The 26,725-nt window shown below is 65.8% G+C and overlaps 3 protein-coding genes across 4 annotated transcripts in view; 1 reads left to right on the forward strand and 2 right to left on the reverse strand.

Moving 5' to 3' along the window:
- On the reverse strand, nt 1-21,763 carry ABCA2 (ATP binding cassette subfamily A member 2). Of its 2 annotated transcripts, none has more exons than XM_031014554.3 (48): nt 21,356-21,763; nt 16,783-16,876; nt 15,581-15,692; nt 15,342-15,505; nt 14,990-15,117; nt 14,610-14,720; nt 14,111-14,329; nt 13,418-13,785; nt 13,059-13,218; nt 11,895-12,023; nt 11,620-11,787; nt 11,436-11,532; nt 10,936-11,109; nt 10,731-10,833; nt 10,540-10,654; nt 10,255-10,445; nt 9,950-10,100; nt 9,674-9,878; nt 9,328-9,492; nt 9,045-9,225; nt 8,715-8,927; nt 8,428-8,624; nt 8,167-8,349; nt 7,666-7,850; nt 7,443-7,563; nt 6,921-7,157; nt 6,585-6,791; nt 6,214-6,316; nt 5,725-6,041; nt 5,435-5,648; nt 5,208-5,313; nt 4,991-5,102; nt 4,818-4,878; nt 4,560-4,734; nt 4,350-4,465; nt 4,123-4,270; nt 3,926-4,049; nt 3,713-3,845; nt 3,337-3,454; nt 2,911-3,089; nt 2,701-2,842; nt 2,487-2,621; nt 2,259-2,362; nt 2,088-2,180; nt 1,717-1,819; nt 1,498-1,635; nt 1,183-1,389; nt 1-731 (listed from the first exon to the last, which is right to left on the reverse strand). In XM_031014554.3, exons 1-48 carry the CDS (start codon nt 21,746-21,748, stop codon nt 696-698), a joined length of 7,635 nt encoding a protein of 2,544 aa, XP_030870414.2. In that variant the 5' UTR covers nt 21,749-21,763; the 3' UTR covers nt 1-695. The 2 variants fall into 2 exon arrangements, with proteins under 2 accessions (XP_030870414.2, XP_030870416.1); XM_031014556.3 differs by lacking the exon at nt 21,356-21,763 and adding an exon at nt 20,714-20,932.
- The window catches only part of LOC129524525 (putative uncharacterized protein LINC02908), a 9,999-nt gene continuing 4,236 nt past the window's right edge, over nt 20,963-26,725 (forward strand). Inside the window, exons 1-2 of the mRNA XM_055350222.2 lie at nt 20,963-21,379; nt 24,525-25,757. Of these exons, the coding sequence (XP_055206197.1) occupies nt 25,590-25,757 (168 nt within the window). The 5' untranslated portion in view covers nt 20,963-21,379; nt 24,525-25,589. The remainder of the gene's footprint in view (nt 21,380-24,524; nt 25,758-26,725) is intronic.
- On the reverse strand, nt 22,267-24,595 carry FUT7 (fucosyltransferase 7). The gene is made up of 2 exons (XM_055350210.2): nt 24,506-24,595; nt 22,267-24,364 (listed from the first exon to the last, which is right to left on the reverse strand). The coding sequence occupies exons 1-2, from the start codon at nt 24,516-24,518 to the stop codon at nt 23,349-23,351; spliced, it is 1,029 nt and encodes a 342-aa protein (XP_055206185.1). The 5' UTR covers nt 24,519-24,595; the 3' UTR covers nt 22,267-23,348.

Consider the following 26,725-nt stretch of genomic DNA (forward strand, 5'->3'; position numbering starts at 1 on the left):
GACATTTTGTTTATTTATTTAAAACAAACATCTGTGCGCTATGTACAGGCCCGGCTCCCAGGGAGGTGGGCGGGCAGGGGGCCAAGCTGGGTGGGAGAGCGATGGCAGCTGGGGGTTGCGGGGGGTCTGGCCCCTTGCCTGGCCAGCAGGGTCAGCTTCTCCATTCCTGCCACCTGCCAGCTGGCCCAAGCTGATGGCTTCCCGTGGGACAGCCACCTCCCTGCAGGAGAGCAGGGCCAGAGGAGCCTCTTCTCAAAGCAAAATAAATACGGGACTGACCCAGCTCCGCCCACAGCCCGCTCTCGGCATCAGCCTTCACTGTAAGAGAAAAAAGCTGGTTCCGAGGCCGGGCAGGAGAAAGGCCAGCAGTGCCTGGTTCAGCCGGCGTCGCCTTGGGCGGTGAGCAGAGCCAGGCAGGGGGGAGGGGCCGGGCAGACCCGGAGGCTTTAAGGCAAAGCAGGGCAAGGGTGTGCGCAGCCCGGGCCGGGTCAGCCTTTGGCACAATTAGGGGTGGCAACCGCAGTGACCGCAGGGCATGGCCGAGTACAGGGGCTGGAGGACCAGAAGCCCCTTGGTCCTGAACCTCCACTCCAGGCCCTGGCAGGCACTGGGGGACTTCTGTCCCCATTGTTGAGTCCCTGGCCCAGCTCTGAGTGGTCAGTGGAGCGTGTCCTCCCTGGCCCAGCTCTGGGTGGTCAGCAGAGCGTGTCCGTGTTGAAGGACAGCTGGGCCTGTGCACAGGGGAGGTCAGGCTTATGGGGCATCCTGTGCCACCCCCTGCTGGGGCTGAGGACACTTGTACTGGCCCGCCCCGGCCCTCCTGCAGGCTGGGCCTGGACGCAGGGTCTCCCCACGAGCTCCCTCTGTGTCTGGGCTCTCCTGGGCCTCTGTCTGCCGAGTCTGGGGGCCACTGAGTCTACATCGGTCCCCTGTTCCCAGGCTCTGGTCCCCTCTGCCCCACCCTTGCTCTGTGCCCCTCAAAGACTCTAGCAAGTCTGGACCATGCAGCTACGTCTCTCTAGGCCTGTCTGCAAGTGTCCCTTGCCCACTCTGCCCCCTTGACCTCTGGACAGCAAGCATCCTGGGGCCAGTTCTCCCCCCACCCCACCCGGGGCTGGAGCCTCCAGGCAGCCTGGGTCCAGTGGGCAGAGCCCTGGACAGCCATGAGAGCAGCCTGCTCACCCGCTCCTCCTCGAAGCTGATGAGGCCCTCGTCCTCCGTGTCCAGGTCCTCGGGCTCGTCTGCCACAAGTGCCCGGAGCTCCGTGGGAGCAGGCCGGGGCCGGAGCAGGCTGAGCAAGCAGCCGAGAGGGGACTGCAGTGCGGACGGTGGCTCCGTCTCCTGCTGCTCCAGGTTGTCACTCTGCTTCTTGGCGAAGTTCACGAACACCTGGTGGGTGGGGCAGGCGTGTGGGGAGGGGGCTGGTCTGGGGTGAGGAGGGGCAGGGCGGGTGGGGGGAGGGGCAGGTGTGGTGCGCAGTGCCCTCGGGGCGCTCACATTGTCCAGTGTGGTCTGGCTGACCGAGTAGTCCTCAATGCCCAGCACGCCAGACACCTGCTCCATCTTGCTGAACACCTGGGCCAGCGAGATGTGCTCCGACTTGAGCTGGTACTGCACCTTTGTGTGGTGCCGCTCCTGCAGGGGCGGAGGTCAGAGGCCTGGCAGTGCCCCCCACCCCGTAGCACCCCCTCCACAACCCTGCCCGGGATGGCGCACCTTGAGCATGGCTTCCGGGAAGTTGCGGTTGAAGAACCGCACCACGTCCTTCACACTCTGGCTGCTCTTGGTCCGCACCGTGATCATGTAGCCATCTCCAAACCTGGTGGGACAGGCCGGTGGCCCGGAGCCCTGCGCCGCCCAGCCAGAGCCCCAGCCCCCCAGCCTCCCAGCCCTACAGCCCCCACACGCACCCCAGGAAGCCCCATAGCCTCCCACAGCCCCCCAACCCTACAGCCCCCACAGCCCTCCAGGCTCCTCCCCTGGCCCCACTGCCCCAGTCCCCCCAGCCCCAGTCCCCCCAGCCCCCCTGGCCCCACAGCCCTCACAGCCCTGCAGCCACCCCCACTCCTGGCCCCGCCCTGGCTCACCGGTTCTTCAGGTGCTGGATGCTGCCCAGGCACCGCAGGCGACCGTTCACCATGATGGCCAGCCGCGTGCACAGCGCTTCGCACTCCTCCATGCTGTGGGACATGCACAGGCTGGCACCAGAAGGGGTGCTGCGGGGCGGGGGCACAAAGCGGGGGTGGGGGCGCCCTCACCTGTGTGATGTCAGCACCACCGAACGCCCTGTCTTGATGAGGTCGAGGATGAGGTTCCAGAGGAAGCGCCGGGCCTTGGGGTCCATGCCTGTGGTGGGCTCGTCCTGGGGATGGGTGGCAGGCTCAGCTGCTGCCAGGCCCACACACCCCGGCCTGAACGCTGCCCCTGCCCGTGCTCACCAGGAAGTCAAAGGCCAGGCAGCCACCCCCCACCCACCCAGGACTTACCAGGAAGATGAAGGCTGGGTACCCAATGAGGGCGATGGCCGTGGAGAGCTTCCGCTTGTTGCCGCCGCTGTAGGTGCCGGCCGGCTTGTCTGCGTACTTGGTCAGCTCCAGCTTCTCCAGAGCCCACTTCACCACCTGGCCAGGGAACGCAGGTGTCAGTGGAGGCAGGGCCGCCCAGCGTGCTGACTCCCTGCCCCGCCCCACAGATCCTCACCCGGGCCTCGTCCTTCCAGGAGATCCCACGCAGCCGCGTGTACAGCTGCAGGTGCTCCCGGGCCGTGAGCTCGTCGAACAGCGCGTCGCACTGCGGGCAGTAGCCGAGGCTCTGCTGCACCTGGAGCAGCTCCTTCAGCACGCTGGGGACACGGCAGCTGTCAGCGCGTGAGGACGCGGCGGCCCCGCCCACCCAGGGCTCACGCCCCACCTGTGTCCATTGACGAAGGCCTCGCCCCCCGTTGTGCTCTCGTCGCCAGTCAGCATCTTGAAGGTGCTGGTCTTGCCCGCACCATTGACACCCAGGAGCCCGAAGCACTCGCCAGGACGCACACCCAGGCACAGGCGGTCCACGGCCAGGATACGGCCAATCTTCCGGGACTTGTAGACCTGGCCAGGAGCCTGCCCACTCAGCGGGGCATCCTGCCCCCGCCCTGCCCCTCTGGCCCCACCCCACCCAGGCCCTGCCCCACCTCCAGAGCCCAGGGGGCCACGTGCCCCACAGCCCCACCCCATGCAGGCCCCACCCCCAGAGCTCAGGGCCCTGCCCACCCAGGCTCTACCTCCACTGCTGCGGCCCCACCCCCCGGCCCCGGCCTACCCCACCCAAGCCCCACCCTACATGCCCAGAGCCCACCTTGGTCAGGTTCTCAATCTTGACCATGTCATTGTCGGCGTCTCCCCGGAGCACTCGCTGCCGCTCGCTGGCCACGTCCACATCATCCTCCACAGGCTTCGTAGACACAGGCATGCGCCTTGGGGGACAGGGCGGACAGTGTCCAGCAGCTCGCCACCCCCACTGCCCCTCCCTGCCACCAGCCTCGCATCCTCTGGCTGTGGCATGCAAGAAGGGTGGGCAGGCCCCTCTGCTGTCCCCTGCCTCACCCCCTCCTGCCCCATCCCTGCCCCCACCCCCGCCCCTATCCTGCCCCACCCCCGCCCCTACCCTGCCCCACCCACGACCCCATCCCTGCTCCCGCCCCGCCCCCGCCCCCGCCATGCCCCCCGCTCACTGTGGCCGCCGCAGGAAGTTGTACTGGCACATGATGGTCAGGAGGAAGCCCACGACGCCCTCAACCGCCATGGCCACCAGTCCGCGGGTGACAATGTCCCACTCGAACGGGGACTTCATCTTGTCAAACTGGCCTGCGGGGAGACAGCTCAGGGCCTGTGCTCTGGGCCTTGCGGGGCCCCCACCGCCTCCCCCGCCCCACGGGGCCCCTCACCAATCTTGGCGTAGTACTCGTTGATGTACTCGTTGTAGGCCATCTCCATGAGCCCGTGGCCCAGGTTGTAGTTGGGGAAAATGAGGAAGCAGCTTTTCAGGTAACTGTTGACAACCTTCAGGTCCTGCGGGGTGGCCGGGGTCAGGGGCACAGCCTCCGCAGGGTCCGCCACCCCCACCATGTCGTCACCGCCCCACCTTGTCGTGCTCGAAGAGCTGTAGCAGGAAGGTGGCCACGGTGGCGGTGATGCCGATGAAGAGATTGATGACAATGAGGAACACGTAGGCGGAGCTGGGGACCTCGAACCAGAAGGAGGCCGGGTACATGATGGGCGTGATGGACCACCTGCAGGCAGGTGGCGGGCAGTGGTCACCAGGCAGCCCCAGTCCCACCTGAGGCCGCTCCCCCCTCCGCTCCCGCTTACCCATAGAGCAGGAAGAGGGAGAGGACGGCAGGGAAGTTGGTGGGCGACGTGTAGGCCGGCAGGTCGAACACAAACAGGATGATGACACAGCAGGTAGCGGGGACCAGGTAGTTGAGCTGCAGGGGTAGGGGTGGCTGGTGAGAGACCCGGGGCAGGGCGGGGATGGGGGAAGAGAAGGGCCGGGGCACCCCATGGCCACGCCGGGCGCACCATGTCCCACACGTAGTTCGCCAGCCAGTAGATGATGGGGTTGCAGCCGCTGACGAACTGCAGGTGCTTGGCCTTGGTGGACTTCTCGGCCACGAGGAAGACGACGAAGCTGGCCGGCACGAAGGACATGGCCACGATGATGAAGATGGCGATGACGACATCTGTGCCCTGCAGCCTGGGGCAAGGAAGCCCTCAGTCCTCACGGCCGGGGCTGCAGCGCCCACCTGCCCCACCTCATCCCCCACTGGCCACACTTACAGGTAATCCAGGGAGAGGCTGGCGCTGGTCTTATTCATGGGGTGGTTGGTGACAGTGATGCCTGCACACGGCGGGGCGGGGGCGGCAGCTTCAGGCCCCAGCTCCTCCCTGCCCCGGCCCCAGCTCCTCCCTGCCCCGCCCCGCCCCGCCCCACCCCGCCCGCGTCAGCTCACCGTAAGCCGCCGGGTTGCCCTTGCTCTTGGGCAGATTGGCACGCAGGATGGCGTTGTTGAGGCTGTTGAGGTAGGTGGGCATGCTGTGATAGCCCTTGTTGTTGTAGAAAACCTGCAGAAGGAAGGGGACACAGAAAGGCCCCAGGAGCCCCGTGGGTCCCTGCAGACCTCAGGCGGTGCTACACACCGCCAGGCCCAGGCCCGCAGCCTCGCTCACCTGGGCAGCCCTGCGCACCGCGATCTTCCGCACCATGGGTGGGGCCCTGGCGCCAAATGAGGCTGGGATGGACTTGAGGACGTTTCCAAAGGTGATGGCCCCATACCTGGGCAGGAAGGTGGGAGGGGCGGTGAGGCTAGGCAGGCAGTGAGGCTAGAGAGGCAGGAGTTGAGACTAGGTGGCTGGTGGCCGGCCACCCTCACCCACAGCCTCCCCACCCAGCTCACCGGTGCAGTCGGAAGCGGTCGGAGGTGAAGAGCAGGTACTCAGAGACGTTGTGGCCGGTGATGTCGGTCAGGATGTCGCCTGTGACCACCCGCATCTGGGGCGGGTGCCCGCCCACACTGCTGGGGCAGGAGAAGCCGGTGCCCTGCGCAGAGCAGGTGCAGCGGACGGGCTCCCGTACCAGACGCGGCAGGGAGGGTGCTGACGTCCACATTTCTGTGGGCACAGCGTGGTGCGGTGAGAAGGACCCCTCACTGCCCCTGCCCCCCCAGCAGGCCCCCTGAACCACTACCTGGCCCAGCGGTGGGCGGCAGGGAGACGTTCCAGGCCTGCAGGTCCTCATCCGGGGACGCTGGCGAGTCAGATGGGGCGGGCGAGGGTGGGGGCGGCACGAAATTGGACAGCGGCAGCCCCTGTGTGAAGGACTCCAGACACATGCTGTCGAAGAACCGAGCCGCCAGCAGGCGCGACTCCCCGCTGCTCAGATTCAACGTGGGCCCCAGCGAGCCGTTGGCGGGAGACTTGAGCACGCAGGTGGCACCCACCCCCGACGGCAGCCGGAACGTGCTCACGAGCTGCTGGGGGCTGGCGTCGGGCGATACCCGCAGCCTGCGGGCACCGACAGTGTGAGGTGGGGCTGCCAGTCTCCGCCCCTCGCCCGCCCCGCGCCCGCCCCGCCCACCAAGGCTGTCCCCGCCCCCTCACTCGCCCCGCCCACCAAGGCTGTCCCCGCCCCCTCACCCACCCCGCCCACCAAGGCTGCCCCCGCTAGAGGCCTCACCGGTACTCGCGGCGCTCCTCGTTGGCGTAGGGGATGAAATTGCCACGGGGCTGGGTGTAGTTGTGGTACTGGGAAGGTGACAGGACCAGCGGGGGCAGATCACCTGGCAGGGCGAGCAGGGAGGCCTGAGCAGGTTCTGCCCTCTGGCCAGCGGCCCCCAAGCCTGGGTCCCCTTCCCCCAACCCCAAGGGATCCACGCCTGGGGTCTGGGCCCCGAGGAGGCAGGACTCCCTGATGAACCCTGGTGCGTGCCAAGCCTCAGGTGCGGGGTGAGGCCCAGAGTCAGGAAGCTCAGGAGTGGGCATCATCAGGGCTCCCAGCGGGCGGTGGGGGGATGCAAGCCCAGCACCCCCGTCCAGCCGGTGGCCTACCAATCTCGGGGACGGACAGGGCCACGGTCATGGCCACGCAGACGAAGAAGGCCGGCAGCAGGATCTGGGAGAAGAGTGCCTTGGAGTTGCGGCGGGCGCAGTGGAAGCGTTTGACCAGCAGCCCGTGGAACTGGCGCACCTTCAGCCACCCGCCGTCCAGCTTGCGGCTGCCCTGGCCGACCCTCGACAGGGCCTCTGCCTCCACCTCTGTGTAGAGAGGTAGGGGCTGAGCAGGTGGTTGCACACTACCCTCTCCCCACTGGCTGCCCTCATGCCGCTCCCCCGCAACCCAGCTCCCCCTCCCTTGCTGCCCCAGCCTCACCCGGCCACCCCCACCTTGCAGGCTGACATTGTCTGGGTCCTGTGGGTTATCAAAGAGGGGGCGGTAGTCGCCATAGACGTCGGTGTAGCCAGCTCCCTCGTCGCCACGGGCAGAGCCCACAGATGACGCCGACTGCAGCGATGCCTGCGACTGGGTCAGCTCCGAGCACCGGGCCAGATTGCCAGCGTGACCCTCCCCAGACGCCGGGCCCTCCGCCCCAGGGAGCACATCCTTCCTGGACTCCTTCACATCTGCCTCAGTGGAAGGGCCGAGGGGACACTCAGGGCTACTGGCCCCTAGGCCTGCCCAGGACCCCCATCCCCGGTCTTGACCCCAGTTCCCAGGCTCATACACCTGTCCAGGACCTCTGGCCACCAGGACCACCCACCCAGGACCGCAGGCTAACACTGGGGCGTCCCCTGGTTCCCACCCAGGACTAGGGTGGCGCCCCCAGACACCAGGCAGGAGTGACAGCGCAGGCCCGAGCTGGGGCCTTGTGGGTGGGGTGGGCTGAGCAAGTGGCCCGGGCCCCTCACCGGCCTCACTGTTCTCCAGCGACTGATCCTCCTCCGACACCTTGAGGAACACTTCCTCCAGGGTCGTGTCCATCAGCCCGAAGCTGCTGAGGTGCAGTGCATCCAGGCTGCGCTCCAGGTGCTGCAGGGGCGGTGGAGGGGGAGGCTGCGGCAGGGACGCCCAGGCAGGAGTGCGCCCACCTCCACCACCTGCAACTGCCCCCCGACCCGTGCGCCCTCACACCTGGAAGAGGCGCTCGAAAGCCCCCTTCTTGGCAGCCTCGCTGGGCAGGATGTAGGAGAGCTCCGTGCTTGTGTCTGAGACCAGCAGGCAGGAGGCCACATGCTTGCGGATGAACTGGGACACCTGGAGCTCGGAGCAGCTGCTCAGCGGGGCCCGACCTGGGGGGCTGGATGCCAGTCCTGGCTCTGTGGGGGATGTGGGAGCAGGAAGGAATTCACTCAGGGGCTGGGAGGAGGGACCCCCAATGGGAACCCAACTGGGTCAAGATATGGGCATTGGAGAGGGAGAGCCAGGCCCCAGCAGGTATCCTGGGCCCAGCGGGTGACACTGAGGACCCAGCCTCTCCAAGATACGGGCGTTGCAGAGGGCGGGCCAGGCCCCAGCAGGCATCCTGGGCCCAGCGGGTGACGGTGAGGGCCCAGCCTCTCCATTGTGGATTCTCAGGTGGGGGTCCCGGGGAGGGGGTGGCCCGAGGCCAGCTCAGGCAGCTTCAACACAGACCTTGGGGGCCCCCCGGCTCGGCGGGCCGCTTGACCAGCGTGAGGCGGTACCCGTCGCCATAGGTGCCCTTGAGGAAGAGCGGGGAGCCGCAGCACTTGAGCTTCCCATGGGAGATGATGGCAATGCGGTCCCCAAGCAGGTCAGCCTCATCCATGTGGTGGGTGGACAGAAGGATGGTGCGGCCTAGGACAAGGCCAGACCCAGGGTCAGGGGGCAGGGGAGGCGCCGCCCGCACCCCTGCCCACATGGCACCCCACTCACCTGGCTTGTACTTCAGGATGAGGTCCCAGATGGCGCGGCGCGCGTAGGGGTCCACGCCCGCCGTGGGCTCGTCCAGGATGATGGCGCGAGAGCCGCCCACGAAGGCGATGGCCACGGACAGCTTGCGCTTCATGCCACCCGACAATGTCTGCACCAGTGAGTGCCGTTTGTTGGAGAGCTCCAGGTCCTCGATCATCCTGGGACAGGGAGGTGGGGCATGGGGCTGGTGCTATGCAGAGCCCCAGGGCCTCCGCCCACCTGCCCCGCCCCCCGCCCAGCCCACCCACTTGTCCATCTCTCTGCGGATCTCCTCCTGGGCCATGCTCTTGAGCCGTGAGTAGAACCAGAGGTGTTCCTCCACCGTGAGCCGGTCAAAGAGCACATTGTGCTGCGGGCACATGCCCAGGTTCTTGCGGATCTCATCCATCTCCGTGCGGATGTCGTGCCCATAGATGGTGGCGGAACCCGACGTTGGAGGGAACAGGCCAGTCAGGATGGACCTGGGTAGGTGGGCGGGGTCACGACCCCACGCCCTCTGCAGGGGCCCCACCCTGCCCCTGACTAGGACTCCTGCTCTGGTCAGCAGATGCCCACCACCCTGCCCCTCTGACACTCACATGGTGGTGGTCTTGCCCGCCCCGTTGTGGCCCAAGAAGGAGACCACCTGGTTCTCGTAGAGGTTCAGGCTCAGCTTGTTCAGGGCCAGCTTCTTGTCGTCCTTGTAGACCTTGGTGAGTTTGTCCACGCAGACAACCAGAGGCAGGTGGGTGGGCTCCTCCTCCATGCCACGGGTCTCCTCTGCACCAGGGCTGTGGATCAGCAGGGTGGGGGCGGCGCCAAGGCCACCCAGGACTCTGAACCCAGCGCCCACCCCAGCCACCATTCTGATGCCAGCCTCACCAAAGCGCCGGCTCTCCATGGCACAGGCCTGGTCCTCCTCCATGACACTGAGGCGGGGGGTGCGTGCCCACGGCCAGCTCCACTCCCAGGCTTCTGTCCGCCCACTGCCCAGCCAGTAGGACTTCTGCAGTGGGAAGTACCAGGGCCGGGGCAGCCCGTACATGCCTGGGGGTCGGGGAGGGGAGGGGAGGCTGACCTAGGGCCTGGGGTGACCATCCACCACGTGGCCCACGTGCCCACCCAGGGAGCCACCCGTGCTGCATCCAGGAGTGGACCCAGAGTGCTGGTCCCCAACCCTGGCTGGGGACCCCTGCCTCTCCCCTGCCCTCCAAGGGCTGGCCAGTACCTGGGTGCACAGCCTCAATGTACCACGTGAGGATGCCATAGACCACGGCGTCCACTATCAGCATGGTGACGGCCAGGAGCAAGTTGAAGTCGTCCCCCTCCACGGGGGACTGGCTGAAGGTGTGCCACTGGATGCCCACGCCGGCCACCTCATACAGCGCGAAGTACTTAGAGCCCAGACCAAAGGCCGTCGTGGACATGAGGGACTGAGAAGGCAGTGGTGTCAGCAAGTGGGGTGGCCCAGCACCCCAGCCGCCCGCCTGCCCGCGACCCTCACCGCGATGCACTTCTCGAAGGCCGTGATCTTATCATGCGCCACCTCCTCTCGGATCGCCACGTACATGTAGGGCACGTAGCTCAGGAAGTAGATGATGCCACCGCAGGCCGAGGCCAGCTTGGCCTTGGAGTACAGCACAGACACCAGGAAGCTGGGTGGGCAGGGGCCACGCGCACCGTCATCCACCCGCACGCCCGGCCTCCTGGGCAAGCCCATGCCAGGGTCCGGGGGCTCTGAGAGGATGTGGGGTGAGCTTGCTGGGCAAGTGCCTGCCCCAGGTCCCTCCTACCATGGCCCGCGCTCACCAGAACATGATGGTGGCCACCGCGTAGACGGCCAGGAAGAGCCAGATGATGACCACGTGGCTGTGCATAAGCACCTGGCCGTACTTCAGGATGGCGGTGAGTGCTGTCACGGAGATGGACAGCTGCACAAAGCCGGTGATGAACCAGGCCACCCAGTGCACCGCGTTGTTCAGGCCCATGGTCTTCATCACCTGCGGGTGGGCCAGGGGCTTGGGGCAGGCCCCGGGGAGGACGCCGCCCCTCCCTGCCAGCCCGCGCCTCCAGGGAGAGTCCCGGCCCGCGCACCTCCTTGAGCCGGTGCTCCTTCTCCGCCACGATGTGCTGGATGGTCATGGCCACGGAGTAGACCCAGGAGATCACCATGCACAGCGGCATCATGTGCTCAATGACAAACAGGAAGCTGCGGGGAGGCTGCGCTCAGGCGCCACTCAGCCCCAGCCCCAGCCCCAGCCCCGCCCCCGGCGCCCAGCACTCACTCATCGCGTGTGTAGCAGGGGTAGGGGAACATCTGCACGTAGCTGCCTGGTTCCACCACGTCGTGCCCCACAAAGGTGTCGATGATGGCGCGCTCCATCATGTCTGTGGGTGGGGGCAGCCATCAGGGGCCGGGCAGGCCCTCTCGTCCTCACACCTGTCCTCCCCCACGAATCCTCCAGCCGGTCTTCCGGGCCTGCTCCTCACCCTGGATCCAGACGAAGCCGTAGAGGAAGTAGAAGCGGCCGCCAGTATTGGGCCCAGGCCGCCAGTAGGCGCGGCGGATCTCGTTGGTTTTCTCGGTGAAGCTGGAGTTCTGGCGGATCTTGTAGTGCACGTGAGGCGGGAGCGAGCCGTCCTTCCGGGTCTGGAAGATCACACCTGGGGCCGGGAGGTTGGGGCGGGGCCAAGATGCAGGGGCGGGGCCAAGGCGTGGGGGCGGGGACAGGAGGGTCCAGGGAAAGGTGGGACAGGGCTGGGGTGGGGGCCCCAGGGGAAAGGTGGGCAGAAGTGGGGAGGTGCAGGGAGGGGGCGGGTTGTGGGTTGGGGCCGTTCGGAAGGGGCAGGGGTGGGGAGGGGAAGTGGCGGGTGAGGGGGGCAAGGCCAGGGCGCAGCCAAGGAGTGGGAGGGCACAGGGGGACGGGTGGGGCTGGGCTGGGGAGGAAGAGGTCTGTGGGGGGCTGGGGCGGGGCGGGGGGGCAGCTCACTGGCAAACACAGTGACGTTGTCCTGGTAGGCCTGGTTGAGGGTGTAGTTGACAATGCTCTCCTCGTCGGGGAAGCCCTTGAAGATGTCCACACTCACCTAGCGGGAGGGGCATCGCTGGAGCCCGCCATGGGCATGCGCAAGGCAGGGGGTGTCGGGGGTTGGCTCGGAGGCCCCACCGCTCACCTTGGACATGAACTGGATCCAGCCGCAGGCCGCGTTGTCAATGGTATCCAGCTGCTGCAGGAGGGCCATGCCACTGGGCAGCGAGAAGTTGTCCTGTCTCAGGGCGGGCGGCAGCTCATCCAGCGACAGGTTCAGTGCCTCGGGGTGCAGCCGCAGCTCCGCTACATACTAGGGGTGGAGGGGCGGCTCAGAGGTGGACCTGCGCCTGCCGAGCCAGGCAGAGAGGGGCTCCCCACGCCACCCGCAGCCGCCTCCCTCGCGGGCACCCTTGGCACCTGCTGCAGCCAGCGCAGGTGTTGCTGCAGCCTGCCCTGCTCCAGGAAGCTGCGGATCTCCGCAGAGATGTTGAGCCAGACCTGGGCATAGTGAGTCACGTTGCCCACAAAGGCAAAAGTCTCGTTGGCCTGCAGAGGATGAGGCAGGGGCATGGAGTTTCTGGACGGACCCCCGCCAACTTGGGGGCTCTCACCCCACTCACCTCCCCAGTGGCTGGTCCATTGCCAACAACTAACCCTCCCCACCTTTTTTTTTTTTTTTTTTTTTTCCTGAGACAGGGTCTCAGTCACCCACGCTGGAGTGCAGTGGTGCAGTCCCGGCTCACTGCAGCCTCCACCTCCCAGGCTCAAGGGATCCTCCCGCCTCAGCCCTCCAAGTAGCTGGGATTACAGGTGCCCACCACCACGCCTAGCTAATTTTGTATTTTTGGTAGAGACGGGCTTCCGCTATGTTGCTCAGGCTTGTCTCAAACTCCTGAGCTCAAGCGATCCTCCCACCGTGGCTTCCCAAAGTGCTGGGATTTCAAGCGTGAGTCCCATGCCCGGGCTCTCCACTCCTTTCTGCGGCGCTCAGGTGAAACCTGCTTTGCCCTCCACTCCCAGGGCAGCACGGCCTCCGGACCCCCAACTGCCCAGCTGTGCCCACCAGCTCCTTCGCTGGACCTGTCTCCATGTGTCCCTTAAGCACCCAATGCTCCACCGTCATCTCTCCCACCCTCATCCTAGGGACCCCCCTCTACACCCAGGATTGGCCTCGTCCACAGGCCGTCCCCTCCCAGGCCGATGTCCAGCCCTGGCCTCTGCTTGTTCCAGACAGGACCCCTCACCCAGAACCCAAACTGCCCAGCTGCCCGCACACGAGACACTCCGGAAGGTCTCTGGACACACCCCACCTCCACCAGCACTGCCCTGGACCGGCCATCCCCAGCCGGGGGACCCTGCCAGAGCAGACTCTCCAGTGCCTTCCCACAGCAGCCCCTGGAGCTCCCAAAAGGAAAAGCGACCCCCTGGTCCCCCACCTGCAGAGCCTGTGTCCCATCCGAAGCTGCACCCCGTACCCCTCCCGTGTCAATTCTGCCGACACCCTCTGCCCAGGGGTCCCAGGCCTGCAGAGACCCCCTCCCACTCTGCCTGTCAAACATGGAGCGTCCCAGACCCGTGCACCTTGAGGATGACGCGGTCGACCTCAGAGCCCGCAGGCGCGTACAGGATTTTGGGGTTGCTGGTCATGAGGTGCACAAGGAGGCCCAGGTTCCGCTGCTCCTTGCTCGTGAAGCCCAGGGAGCTCATGTTGCCCCGCCGCAGCGCCTCAGGTTCAATGGTGCTGGGGTAGGGGACGGGGGGGCAGGGCCAGGCCGTTAGCGGGCGGGGCCGCGAGAGTGGGAGGGGCATCAGGATCGGGCAGGACTTCGGGGCACAGGGCAGGGCGCCAAATGAGACCTCCAGAGCCAGAGCCTAGGGTCAGGGCTCAGGCCCTGCCCCTGACTGTCCTCCTTACCCCCATTCCCCTGCCGCCCACCTACCGGTTGTTGCCACACAAGATGGGCTGCAGGCCGGCCCAGAGCTGTACGAAGGCTGAGCACTGGCCCTGCAGCGTGTCCGGGGAGGCCAGTGCTGCAGCAGAGGGTGCGCCCTCCTCAGCAGTGGCGTTGGGGCCCATGACTGCCCCTGCCCCAGTGCCATTGGCCGCCCCACCCGCACCGCTGGCTGGGGGTCCGGGGGTCCGGCCAGTGCAGGCACCCTGGGGCAGTAGCAGGGCCAGGGCCGACAGGACATCCACATCCTGCAGAACCTTCTGGGCATCCAGCAGGTCCCCCAGAAGCGCCTGCAGCCTCCGTGGGGGTGGCGCCTGTGGCGAGGAGTCCGAGCCGTTGGGGGCATCCAGGCCCAGCTGAGGGGAAACAGGCACGTGGGCAGTGCGGGGTGAGATGGACTGCAGGTGGGTGATAGGTCAGGAGTGGAGCAGGGAGACAGCAGCAGGGAGACACAAGCTGGGGGTGCAGGGAGGGAGTCTGCAGCCTGGGTAACGGGAGCCCAGGACAGGAGCTGGGATGGTGAGCAGAGGTGGGGCACCAGCCATGGTGCCATTGGATACCCACCCACAGGCAGCATCCCACGCACAGCCTGGGCCCAGGAGCCCTGAGCTCTCCAAGCGGCCCCAGCCCCTCCTTCAACTCAGGCAGCAAGCAGCAGGCAGTGGGCAGGCAGGGCCTCACCTGCTGGGAGACCTTGGCCATGTCCAGCTGGTTCCGGAGCTCAGCAGACAGCCCAGAGAAGCGCCTGGCACGCGCAGCAGCCTGCCCACTGCAGACAGCATCCTGGTAGCCCTGCAGGGCTCCCTTCTGACTCTCAGGCACAGTGAGGATCCGGCCCAGCTCCCCCGAGCCCGGTGTGCAGGTGAGCTGCTCCAGGAGGGCAGGAGCCAGAAGCAGCTCCTGGGGTGGGCACAGGGGTCCGTGGAGCCACGGCAAGGACTTTGTCCCCAACCACTAGGGCCTCAGGCCTCACCTTGCCCCACCCACTGGCTGGCTCTGGGGCTGCCTGGGTCCTACGACATGCCTCTACCCCTCATGCCTGCCATAGACTCCTGGGACCCTCCCCCTCTCCCAGGAGGGGCTCCAAGTCACCAAAGGGGCCCTTTCCTCACCCACGGAGCAGAAGTACCCCCAGAGGCAGGCAGCACTCCAGGCCCATCCCACACATGGATGCCCTCACCTCCATCCGGAACAGGGGATTGCCCCCTAGGCGGCTCCAGGGCTCTTGACCCTTGTGGAGGCCAGACTGTGAATCCAGGGCAGATGAGGGACCAAAGAGCAGGTGGTAGACCTAGGAAGTGTGGGGGAATGGCTCAGATGGGGGTGTGGGGGCGTGGCTCAGATGGGGTGTGGGGGGCGTGGCTCAGATGGTGGGGGCGTGGCTCCGATGGTGGTGTGCGGGCGTGGCTCAGATAGTGGGGGCGTGGCTCAGATGGTGGGGGCAAGGTTCAGACGGTCTGGGCGTGACTCAGGCTGAGCATCCTGAGGATGGCTCAGCAACCAGGGGGCATGGCTGGGGCACAAGGGAGTGGCCAGGGCTGGGAGCTATCCTTGCCTTACCTCGGGCGGGTCCACACGGGCGGCCAAGAGGGCCTGGGCCGTGCTATTGGGCAGCGACAAGTTTTGTGTCAGGAAACGCCAGAGCTCCTGCGGGTCTCTGGCCACCGAGTCCAGAGAGAAGGAAGACACTGGACAGGCAGGAAGGCGAGGCTGAGAGGCCGCTGCACCTTGGCAAGGTGCCCCCACATGGGCTCGGAGCCGAGCCCAACACCACAGCTCTGCCACTGCAGCCTGTGCGTGGCTGGGAAGTCAGTGCAGGTGGAGGGGCCCCAGGGTGGATGTGGGCTTCAGCCCAGTGACAGCAGAGCTAGGCCCGCAGCCCTGCCCCCCAACTTCCCTGCACAGGGCACACCTGTGGATCTGTCCAGGTGGCTCCCCGAGGTGCCCGGGCCCGCACTGAGGGCCTCCAGATGCTGGCGCAGGGCCTCGAGCTCTGAGCCCAGGCTGGGCCGCGCTGGGTCGAACAGGTTGCCTTCCTCCACCACGCGGTCCAGGCGCTCAAGCAGCTGCGTGACCCTGCACCATGGCGGATGTCACTCACTGGATGGCCTGGGGAGGGGTGGGTGCTCCGAGGGGCGGGTGGGCACTCACGTGGAGTTGGCGTACTGCAGGAAGCCGAACTCGTCCCGCTGGCCGTCCGGGCACAGCGATTGCATGACAGGCAGGATGCCGGCAGACGTCAGGGGCGCCGCTGTGTAGAAGGCTGGCAGACCCACGGGAGAGGGCAGGGTCGGGGGTGAAAGGGGAGAGAGAGAGAGAGGAATCCAGAAGGGGAGGGAGACAGAGGCCGAGAGGAGAAATTTAGAGAAAGTCAGGAAGGAGAAGCAGCGTTAGGGAGAAGGCGGCACAGAGTCCTGGCCCCAGCTGGGCTACAGGCCAAGCGTTCTGGGGCGAATGACTCCAGCAGGTCAGAGGTCAAAGAGCCACTCACCACCCCTTCTGCCATAACTCCCAGAGCATTCCTTTCCTTTCAGCCAGTGCAGGCCCACGTGCCCTGGCACTCTCCCCCCGAAAACGTTTCAGGTGTGGCACTGCCTACAGAGCCCAGGGGAGGACAAAGGACCCCCTCTGGGCAGTGACCTCTGACCTCTGGCCAGCTGGTTAGCAGAGTGAGTGCAAGAGCCTGAAGGAGTATGAAGGGAGAGTAGCCAGGCCGCTCCAGCCCCAGCCCAGGCCAGCCCAGCCTCAGCCCAGACTCAGCCCAGAAGCCGAGGCACCCCACCCCTAGAAGGCAAGGCCAGGCAGAGAGATGCCGCCTTAGCTTGACCCAGGCACCAGCTGTGCCTTTAGGTGGCCAGCCCTTTCACTCCCTACCACCGCCCACTTCACTGCCTGCCACCCCCCATCTGGAGCCAGCTGTTCCTGAGGCCGGCAGGGGGCCCGGGAGGGCTGTTAATGCAAGCGGGGAGGGCGCTCAAGCCAGGACGGCCCATGGGCCCCCCGCAGCTGCTGCCCAGGCCAGCCAGGAGGAGGTGGCCGCTCACTTACAGACTGCATGCCAGCCGAGGACAAGAGACCATGCGGGGAGGGGGGGGGATCAAAACAGAACAGAGGAGACCAGTGAGTGCCCACATCACCAGGAACAGGCGTTGGCATCATCATTCGCGGCCACAGGCCAGCCCCGACCTCCACAGCCCAGCCAGGAGGCATGGCCCAGGACCACACAGGGGAGCAGGCACCGCACCTCAGGGACTCCGGGAGCAGGACACCCATGTGCAGATGTGCACACACAGCGCAGGCGTGCGAGGTGGCGCGCTCCCCCGGCTGTGCCTGGGGCCTCCTGCCGCACTCACCTTCCTTCACGGAGATGGTGGGCTTCTTCTGCCGCAGCCCCAGCAGGATAAAGAACAGCACCAGGGGGATGAAGATCTCGAAGGCCAGGACCCACTGGAAAGGGTGGGCCCAGTGAGGGATAGGACAGACCTGTGCTCGCCTAGGCCCTCCTCAGCCTCCCATAGGGCCGGCCCAGCCCAGACAGGACCACGTGCTCCCTGGGGCCAGGGAAGGTGGGCACAGGCCCTTCGGAACCACTGAAGGTCTGAGCCCCTTCCAGGGCACTGAGGGTAAGGATTGTCTGGCTCAGCAAATCAGGTTTCCCGTCCCCAGCCCACACTGGGCCTACGTGCCCTCTGAGGAGCCTCAGGGCCTACACGGATGAATTGGCCAGCTTGGGGTCTACTCTGACCCATGTATATCCCAGCTCATCTTCTCCCTCCCCACCTCCAGGGCTACCTGGGCAAAATCTTGGGGACCATCTGAGCCACTGGCCCCGCCTACACTTCCCACACTGCCCCGGGTTCACCTTCCTCCCACTTCCTCCCCACCAATACTGGGGCCTGGGGAGATGAGGAGGCCTGGTTGAGAGGCTTGGCCTGCACCCAGGGCCCTGAGCCTCGGAGAAGACCTGGTAAGGGGTCTAACAGCCCCAGTCCCTGAAGCAAAGGCACCTTTTTTTTTTTTTTTTTTTTTTGAGACAGAGTCTCGCTCTGTCACCCAGGCTGGAGCACAGTGGTGCAATCTCAGCTCACTGCAAGCTCTGTCCCCCAAGTTCACACCATTCTCCTGCCTCAGCCTCCCAAGTAGCTGGGACTACAGGCGCCCGCCACCACGCCCGGCTAATTTTTTGTATTTTTAGTAGAGACGGGGTTTCACCGTGTTAGCCAGGATGGTCTCGATCTCCTGACCTCGTGATCCGCCCACCTGGGTGTGAGCCACCACACCTGGCCCAAAGGCACCTCTTTCTGCCCTGTCCCCTCTCCTGACCTGGGGCAGCCAGTCTTAGGCCTTGGAGCTCAGTTTCCCCAGGTCGGCTCCTGCTAACCCAGGCTGGGCACCAAGGTGAGCCCTAGTGGGACCTGCGTGGAGTGAGAAAGAGGTGCTTTGCTCACTTCACCTGAAAACCAAGGACTTCACGGGTTCTTGTGTCCCAGCCCCCAGCTCAGGGAGGAGGAGGAGCTTGAGCCAGCTACCCTCCAGAGAGCCCTCGGCAGACCAGCCCTCTCTGAGACCCACAGGGCAGAGGGGCCCTGCCCTCCCTAGCCCGAGGGCGAGCACCCAGCTCGGAGGCATCCTTTGTCCTCATCCCCATCCCAAAACCCTTCAGAGCCCCCAGTGTGCTGTGTGGCTCGGGCCGAGTCCCCGGTCCCTGGGATGGGGGCGGCTGCTGTGTTTACTGTGCTTGGACAATAGGGCTTTGTGGCCGGGAACATCATGCTGTGGGTGTCCCATGCCCGCCCCAGCCCGTGCCAGCCTCCACCCGCTCCCTGAGCCAGGACGGAGCCCAGGGTTCGCCAAGGCACTGTGGGCACCAACAGGCACCAGGGCGAGGGTGGCTGCAGGAGTGAGGCAATGTCAGAGGCAGGGGTCACAGCGCGGGGCGCCAGCCCCGCCCACACCCGGCCTGCTATGGGCACTGTAACTGCAGCAACAGGCCCGGCTGCCTCCCCCATTGCTATAGCAACGGCCTCGCACGAGCTACTGGGAGGAGGAGGAGAGTCCTGGCTGGCAGGCGGCGGGCGCCACAGGAGCATCTGGTTACAGGCGGCAGCACAGGTCTAGCACGCCCTGGGTGCCCCACACAGGTGCCTCCAGGTGGCCCAACCTCCGTCCCTCGAGACCAGCCCAGTGCCTTCACATCGCCTGGAGGCCTAGATGCCTTCTCTGGGCATGACCCCTCCCTGTAGCTCCCGCCTACTGTGTCGGGGGGAGAACAGGTGAGACCCGAGGGTGGCGCTGCCATCTGCCATCCCAGTGACTTCATGACAGTGACCCTGTTCCTGCACCAAGAGCAGCCTGTAGCCCAAGGGTAGACCCAAGTTCAGCTAACTAAGAGGAGATAGGCCACACCCACAGACAGGGAAACTGAGGCAAAGAGCTTGGAGGAGCCTGCTAGCAGCACAGAGGTTCTTGGCACCCACCCTCCAGACCCTGAGCTCTGCCCAGGGTGCACCCCTGCCCCAGCAGGGCGCAGGGCACACAGGGCAAACCTCTATCATCCAAGCTTGGCCCCAAGAGTCCAGCTCTGATGTCCAAGATCCTTCCCAGGAAAGTGGGGACCCAGCGGGAGTGTGCCCAGTGTCCAGCCAGCCCCAGCCCCACATCACAAGCCTGGCAAGGACTCAGCCTCCCTGGGGGAAACAGTTCCCCACCTGCTCCAGCCACGGGCTAAGGACCTCCACTGTGGCCCAGTGGGCCTTTGGGAGCCCTGTAGGGTGGGGACCCAAAAAGGTCCTGGGGGGCAGCCCAAACCAGCAGCTGGGAGTCACTCTTGCGGTCAGGACAGTGCACACCTCCCACCTGCTTGCCAGCTGCCCTCATAGGCCACACTCCCTTCCCTGAGCATTGTCCCCACTGGAACAGGGGCCACCATTCCAGCCTCTGCTCCCAAGCCCAGTGGGGACCTTCCTGACAACCACCCCCGGGGGCTAATACTAATGCATGCCACATGCCACATCCCTGTTCCCTTGGCCCTGCTCTGCTGTCCCCAGTGACTCAATGCCAGGGGCTGCAGGCCTGATCCATGGGACCCCACTCAGCCAGCTCCAGGTGCCTGGCCAGGGCGTGTACCTAACCCAGGCTCCCCGCCAAGGCCAGGTGCCCAGGGGAATTCTGCCAGCCATGGTGATGATGGCCACCCCAGCTGACTGCAGCCTGGGTTTCCTGCAGTGCATGTTGAAAGATAAACAGGCACGGACTGGTGCAGCCCAAGGGGTCCCGCCCGGGCCCTGGCTGGGCAAGAGGATGTCTGCCTTAGGCCCCCACCTGCTCTGAGCCCTGGCCTGGACAATCCCAAGGGCCTTCAGAAACCTAAGCTGGTCCAGGCCTGTGGCCTGGGAGGTGTCCCTTCCCTTCCCAGGCTGGAGCCAAGCTGGCCAGCTGGGGGTATGGCAGGACACCCATATCCCCAAGCCCCTCGCTCCACGCAGGACTTCTGTCCCTGACAGCCATGTGTCCTGCACCCTCAGGTCCACTGGCTGCCCAGGAAGTGCTGGGAAAGCCGGTGGTCACAGCTCCAAACAGTAGACCCAGCCCCCAGAGCAGGTGGGGGGACCAGGAGGCAACAGAGTGGATCAGGCTCAGGGAGAACTGACCCCAAAGGACAAAGGGGTGCAGAGATTCAGGCTGGCCGAGGCTGGCACAAGGACATTCCCAGTGGCGAGAGCATGAGCAAGGGTCACGGATGTACCAGGAGGGGTGTGGGGGAGGGGAGGCGGAGAGATGCCTGGGACCAACCTCTATGGCAGGCCGCGGCCCAAGGGCAGGGGAGGGGTGGACGAAGGGAAGGGACAGGGTCTCCTCGGGGACCCCAGGGAGGCTGGGCCCAAGGACCATGGAGCCTCGCAGCTGAATGGAGCCCCCCAGGCCTGCCTTCTGTCCTGGGAACCAGGGCCTCCCTCGAGCCAGAGTCCTGAGCGCCGCTTGCCCCCCGCCCACAGCGGCCCCAGAGAGCGCGCTGCAGAGGGCGCGGGTGCCGTGACTCAGCCGAGCACCGCGATGTCAGCGGACGCGGGACCGGACTGGACACGACCGAGCCACCTCCCCGGAGGCCGCAGCGCCGGCAGGCGAGGGCAGGGCCCGGCGGGGAGGGGGCTCGGGCCCGCGCCGCCCCCAGCGCCCGCCGGGGTCTGCGCGCGCCCGGCCGTCCGCACGTGCGCGCGGGGAGCGCGCCTCTGGCCGCGGTGCGCGCGGCCTCGGGCTGAGGGCGGGCGCGTGGGGTGGGCTCACCGGGCTCCGGCGCTTGAGCGTCACGTTCTTCCAGAGCAGCAGCTGCAGCTGGTGCAGGAAGCCCATGGCGGGGCCACGCTCCGCCGCCTCAGCGCCGCGGCCCGCTCCTCTGCGCGCCCCGCCGGGCCCCGCAGCCCGCCGCGCCGCTGGGCATCGCCCGCGCGGGGGCGGGGCGCTCGGGCGTCCGGGACCCGATCCGCGCTGGCTCCGCCCCGGCGGCCGCGGCGACAGCGACTCTGCCCGCGCCCCACCCGCCCCCGCTTAAAGGCGCCGCGCTCCGTCCGCGCCCGCCAGGAGGCGCCCGCCGCCCGCGCCGCGCCCGGGACCGACCCGGGCCCGAGACCCTGCGCGCGCCGCCGCCGGGAAGCCTCCGGGCCGCCCCTCGCCGGGCGTCACGCGACGCGCCCACATCGAATCCGAGACCCCGGCTTAGCCTTCGTAGGCCGGGGGACCCTCGGGCGCTGCGCTCTTCTCCCAGAGGCATCCGGCTGCGCCCACCGCGCTGGCGACTCTGCAGAGGCGCCCCAAGCCTTCACTGTCCCCGGGGCGCGCCGAGCGGACGCTGGCGAGGGGCCAGCTCGCCCCCGTAAGGGTCTCCTGTGTGCTTTGTAAACCAGCACTTGGAGTCCAGGTGGTGCCCACCTGGAAGGGAGGCAGGGCGGCCAGGTGGGTCCGTCCCGCGATTCCGAGCAGCCAGCGGAAGGGGGGAAACCCGAGGCCCCAGGAACGCTCGCCGTGGGCGGAGCAGGCAGGGGACCGAGGCGGCCCCTGCTGCACGCGGCTCATTTTTCTCCCCGTATTCGGGCGAGTCTGGTCTCTGCACAGGGAGTTCGGGATCAGGCGGTTCTGCGGCTGTGGCTTGGCACCTGCTGGGGCGCCCCGGGAGGTGGGGCAGTTCCTCCGCGTGGCCTGTAGAGAGCGACAAAGAACAGGCTGACCCCATGGGTGGCTCTGACGGCGCTTCCCAGACTCAGTTTCCCCACCTGTGAATGGGGTGGAGTAGGGCTGTGTGGTGTCCAGTGTCTGGGCGCACATAGAAGGCGCATCCTCAAGTGAATGAAGACCTCCGAGGCCACAGCTCCCCACTCCTCCCAGCTTCTTTGCAGCAGGAAGGTGACCCTGGGCTAGTGAGTGAGGGATCAGCTTCCCACCCCAGCCCGCAGCCTCAAGACACTTGCTTTTCTCTGCTCAGTCCACAGGGCTGGGTCAGGGCAGGAAGCTACCAGCAGGTCTTTCCCACAAGCCACAGCCATGGGTGAGGGGGGCTTCCTGCCCTCAACCTGCCCACCCCTACCTGGGGTAGGGACAAGCCCTGTGCCCCAGCCCCGGGGGCTTAGCCTGTTGGGGCCCTGGTCAGCACCACCCGTGGGTTGGCCTCTCTCCTCCTCGCCCCACTTTCCACCGTCCACTACAGGGGCTCCCTGGCTGCAGCCGCATCCCCAGTGCCTCCCCAGCACTGGCCACCAGAGGGAGCTACAAGGCACAGGTCAGACCCTGTCACCCCAGACACCCTCCAGCCTGCGGGCCTAGGAGATGGGCGCTTTCAGCCTGGCCAGGCCTCTGACGTCCGTTCCCTACTCTTCCCCAACCTTGGCCTGTTTCGGTTTTTGTTTTGAGACAGGGTCTCATTCTGTTGTCCAGGCTGGAGTGCCGTCGTGTGATCACGGCTCACTGAAGCTTCAACCTCCTGGGCTCAAGCCATCCTCTCACCTCAGTATCCCAAGTAGCTGAGACCACAGGCTTGAGCCACCACGCCCTGCTAATTCTTGTATTTTTGGTGGAGATGAGATTTCACTACACTGCCCAGGCTGGTCTCGAACTCCTGGGCTCATCGCCTTGGCCTTTTGGGGGACACAGAAGGCTCTCTGACAAGGGGCCGTCTGGCGGAGGCTGTAGGAACTGGGGGAGCCAGTAGGCAGCCCGGCACAGGGAGGGCTCTCAGGCGGAGGGTGAGCAAAGGCCCCGAAGTCAGGAGACAGGACCCCCCGTGGGGAACAAGCAGCCCCATGGCCGTGGGGGCGACATGTCAGGGGAGGGCAGACGCAGGCTCTGTGTCCCTGCACGGAGGTGACCCATGAGACACTGGCCAGACCCACGAGGCACTGGTCAGACGTTTATTGTCCACCGCCCTCCCTCCCTGAGCCCAGAACAAGCTGGTTTGCTCCCCGTGGTCTCCTGGGCCCCGCCCCAGCCTACACACAGGGACCTCAGAACTATGGATGTGGCAGGGACCCGTGCCTGTGTCTCGGGGACCACAGTGCCTCTGCTACCGAGGAAGCTCGGGGTCCCAGGTTTGGCCCCCACAAACTTCAGGCTGGGGTACCCCCAGCCCCAAGGGCCCTGCCTTTCACCCTCTTCCAGCCAGGCCTTCACCCACCCAAGATTTGTTCAGGGTGGGGAGGGTCTTCGTCAGCCTTTCCCCTCCCGTCTGCCGCAGCAGGCACCCGTTACCTCCCTCCCACTCTCACCTCCTCTGCATGCTCCAGTGCCCACCTGCACCCCCCACCCCTGCTTCCTGACCTCTGTGCCCAGCCTCCCGTTAGCCCGCTGCTTGCCGGTAAGGGCCGGATGCCTGGTGGTTTGATTTCGACACCCAGCCCTTCCACCCACACCCACCTCCCCCGGCCAGCGGAGCTCAGGCCTGAAACCAACCCTCAAGGTCCTCATAGACTTGGCTGCGGGGCAGGTGTGGGTAGCGGTCACAGATGGCACAGAAACGTTCCCGCCAGTCGGTGAACAGTCGCACGCGCAGCCTGTCACGCCAGGCAAAGAAGCGTTGGTATCGACTCTCATTCATGCCAGTGAGGAAAGCCGCCAGCTCTCGGGCTGAGCCAAAGTCATCCACATGCACGAAGGCGTCAGCCGGCGCGAAGGCCTCATAGGTGGCCCGTGGGGGCCCCAGCACCACTGGCACAGTGCCAGCCACCAGTGCGTTGCGCCAGAATTTCTCCGTAATGTAGTCGCGGTGCTGAGAGTTCTCAAAGGACAGGTAGAAGCGGTACTGGGCCACGGTGGGCACCAGGCAGCTGGCGCACAGCGGCCGTCCATTGGCACGGCCAAAGACATCCACCCGCAGATGAGGCGCCAGCTGCCGGTACAGCCTGGCACGCAGCTGCCGCTCCTGGAAGTTGCTGACCACCCAGGCGGCCACCCTGCTCTTGGCTGGCAGCGGTGGCGAGGGCCCCCAGTGGGGCTCCAGGCGGCCATAGGGCACAAAAATGTCCGAGTCACGCCGGTAGCTCAGCACCCAGTTGAAGATGCCGCGGAGGTGGCTGAGGCCGTGGGTGTGGCTAGGAGACTCCATGGAGGCCCACACCCAGGGCTGCCCTCGTGGCCGCTGGGCCAGGGGCAGGTGGGACCGCCGGGTCTGCAGCTCGCGGTGGTGGAAGACCACGGCGTCGGCGCTGGCCAGCAGGCTTTGGTTGGCACTCAGGTGGCAGCGGGCGATGCCGTAGCGGGTGCAGGTGTCGCTGGGCAGCTCTGGGGGCTGGTCAGTGAAGGGCCAGTGCCAGACAAGGATGGTGATCGTGGGCTGGGGTGCCGGGGTACCCCGAGGGGCTGACCCCAGCAGCCACAGGAGCCAGAGGGCAGCGAGCAGAGCCACCCCGGCCAGGACCCCCAAGCCTCGCAGCCTCCGGGTGGGGCCGTGCCCTGCAGCAGCACAAGGGAGGGGAGGCTCTGTCACTTGGGCTCAGGGACATCCACACGCCCCACTCAGCGCCACCCCCATCCTCCCCTCCCAGGTTGCCTAGCTCTCCCCAGCCTGGGCCTCCCCCAGGGCCAGACACTCACCAGCATTATTCATCCACAGTCTCCCAGGATCAGTCAACCAAGAGACCCGAGATTCTCAAATCACGGCAGCTGCCAGAGGTGCCCCTGAAATCACAGCTGTGCCCTGGCTTAGCCCCGCCTGGAACTGTGCTCCTTTTATCTCTGCCCAAGGTGAGGGAACTCAGGGGACCTTCCTGCTCCTCCCCCGCCCCTGCCCCCACAACCTTTGGCATCAACCACTGTCCCCACCCCCATCTCGGGGACTTGCTAGTCCTGGGGCTGCTGGGAGGGGTACAGCCACAAGAGGGATGTCAAGCCAGGGCAATATGACGCCCCCACAGCCCACCCCACTGGTCTCCAGAGAGGCCCAGAGATGTCCAGCTGGGCAGGCAGAGGACGGAGAGGCTCGGGCAGGCTTGGCCCAGGGTGGAGAAGGCCCAGGTGCGGGCACCCTGAGCAGAGATGGCCCCCCAGCCCCCACCCAGCTACCCAGGCCTGGGCGCTGCAGACAGCGAGTGCACTTCCCCAGAGGGCCAGGTGGCTCCTCCCACGGCAGCATCACCCACTTCCCCCAGCTCACCACCAGCTGGGCCCTGGTCTCCCAGGAGAATCTTACACATTGAAGCTGTACTGTGCTCAGCTCTTTGCCGGAGGCTAAAGCTCCCAATTGGGCCATCCCACCCCACTCTGCCACCTCTGCCATCTAGGAACCCAGATGCCCGGAGAGGAGGTCTGTCCTGGGGCCCTTAGTGTCTTCCCACAGGAGCCCAGCACGCGCCTGCAAGGGCCTGGTCCCGGAATGAACTGTGGATGGAGGCTGCTTTGTCCTTTTCCCCGTCCAGATCCATGCCCATAAACACCGCTGACTATAGGCTGGGCCCAGGGTCCCTTCCTCCAGCCTGCAGCAGAGGGGCTTTCCAGGCTGGAAAGGGAAGGAGTCCTTTTGTCCCTGACGCAAGCGGGTTGGGGGCCAGCACCCGCTCCAGGAAGAGGAAGGGAGCCAGCCTGAAGTTCAGACTCCCTGCTCCCTCTAGCCAGGGCCTGGAGCCTGGAGGCCAGGTTCCTTCTTCTACACCAGCCCACGTTGGGTGCCAGCCAGGCTGGGATGGCCCTGCAGGGTCACCCTGAGCCCCAGCCAACCAACACCCCACTCTCAGCCACAGTGGGAGGCCCCATCAGCCTCTTCACCCAACCACGTTGCCACTCTGCTGCACGGGACCTTGTGTGGTCCTGGGCGTGGCCAGACCCAGACGTCCTGGAGATCTCAATGCAGGTCAGGCTCGGTTTGTTTGTTTGTTTGTTTGTTTGTTTGTTTGTTTGTTTGTTTTTTGAGAGGGAGTCTTGCACTATCGCCCAGGCTGTAATCCCAGCACTTTGGGAGGCCGAGGCTTGTGGATCACCTGAAGTCAGGATCAAGTGGTGCGATCTTGGCTCACTGCAACCTCCACCTTCCAGGTTCAAGTGATTCTCCTGTCTCAGCCTCCCAAGTAGCTGGGATTACGGGTGCCTGCCACCACACCCAGCTAAGTTTTGTATTTTTAGTAGAGATGGGGTTTTCCCATGTTGTCCAGGCTGGTCTCAAACTCCTGACTTCAGGTGATCCACAAGCCTCAGCCTCCCAAAGTGCTGGGATTACAGGCGTGAGCCACCGCGCCCAGCCAAGTTTGCTTTTTTGTGTATGGGTTTTTGTTTTTTGTTTTTTGAGACAGGGTCTTGCTCTGTTGCCCAGGCTGGAGTGCAGTGGCGCAGTCACGGTTTGCTGCAGCCTCAACCTCCTGGGCTCAAGCAATGCTCCCACCTCAGCCTCCCAAGGAGCTGGGTCTATGGGTGTGCACTACCATGCCTGGTTAATTTTTTAAAATTTTTTGTAGAGGCAGAGTCTTGTTATGTTGTCCAGGCTAGTTTCAAACTCCTGGGCTCAAGCAATCCTCCCACCTCGGCCTCCCAAAATGCTGGGATGCCGGGAATGAGGACGCGTCTGTCCTGTCAGGTCCTTTGGGGGCTCAGAACGTGTGTCCTGGGAGGAATGGCAACCATGAACTGTTGTCCAGACCTTTGCCCCAGCACCCTTGGAGGGGGCCTGCCTCCCACCACCCCTGTCCCTGTCCTGTTCTACTTTTGGGCCCCAGGGGCTGCTGGCCTCTCCCCAGCCCCACAGTGAGGACAAGGCTGCCTTGGGAGGGGAACCAGGCAGCTGGCAGCTGGAGACTGAAGTGGGAGGATCCCACCGTGGGGACAGAG

This window comes from Gorilla gorilla, chromosome 13 (genome assembly GCF_029281585.2).
Source record: "Gorilla gorilla gorilla isolate KB3781 chromosome 13, NHGRI_mGorGor1-v2.1_pri, whole genome shotgun sequence".
NCBI classification, from domain to species: domain Eukaryota; kingdom Metazoa; phylum Chordata; class Mammalia; order Primates; family Hominidae; genus Gorilla; species Gorilla gorilla.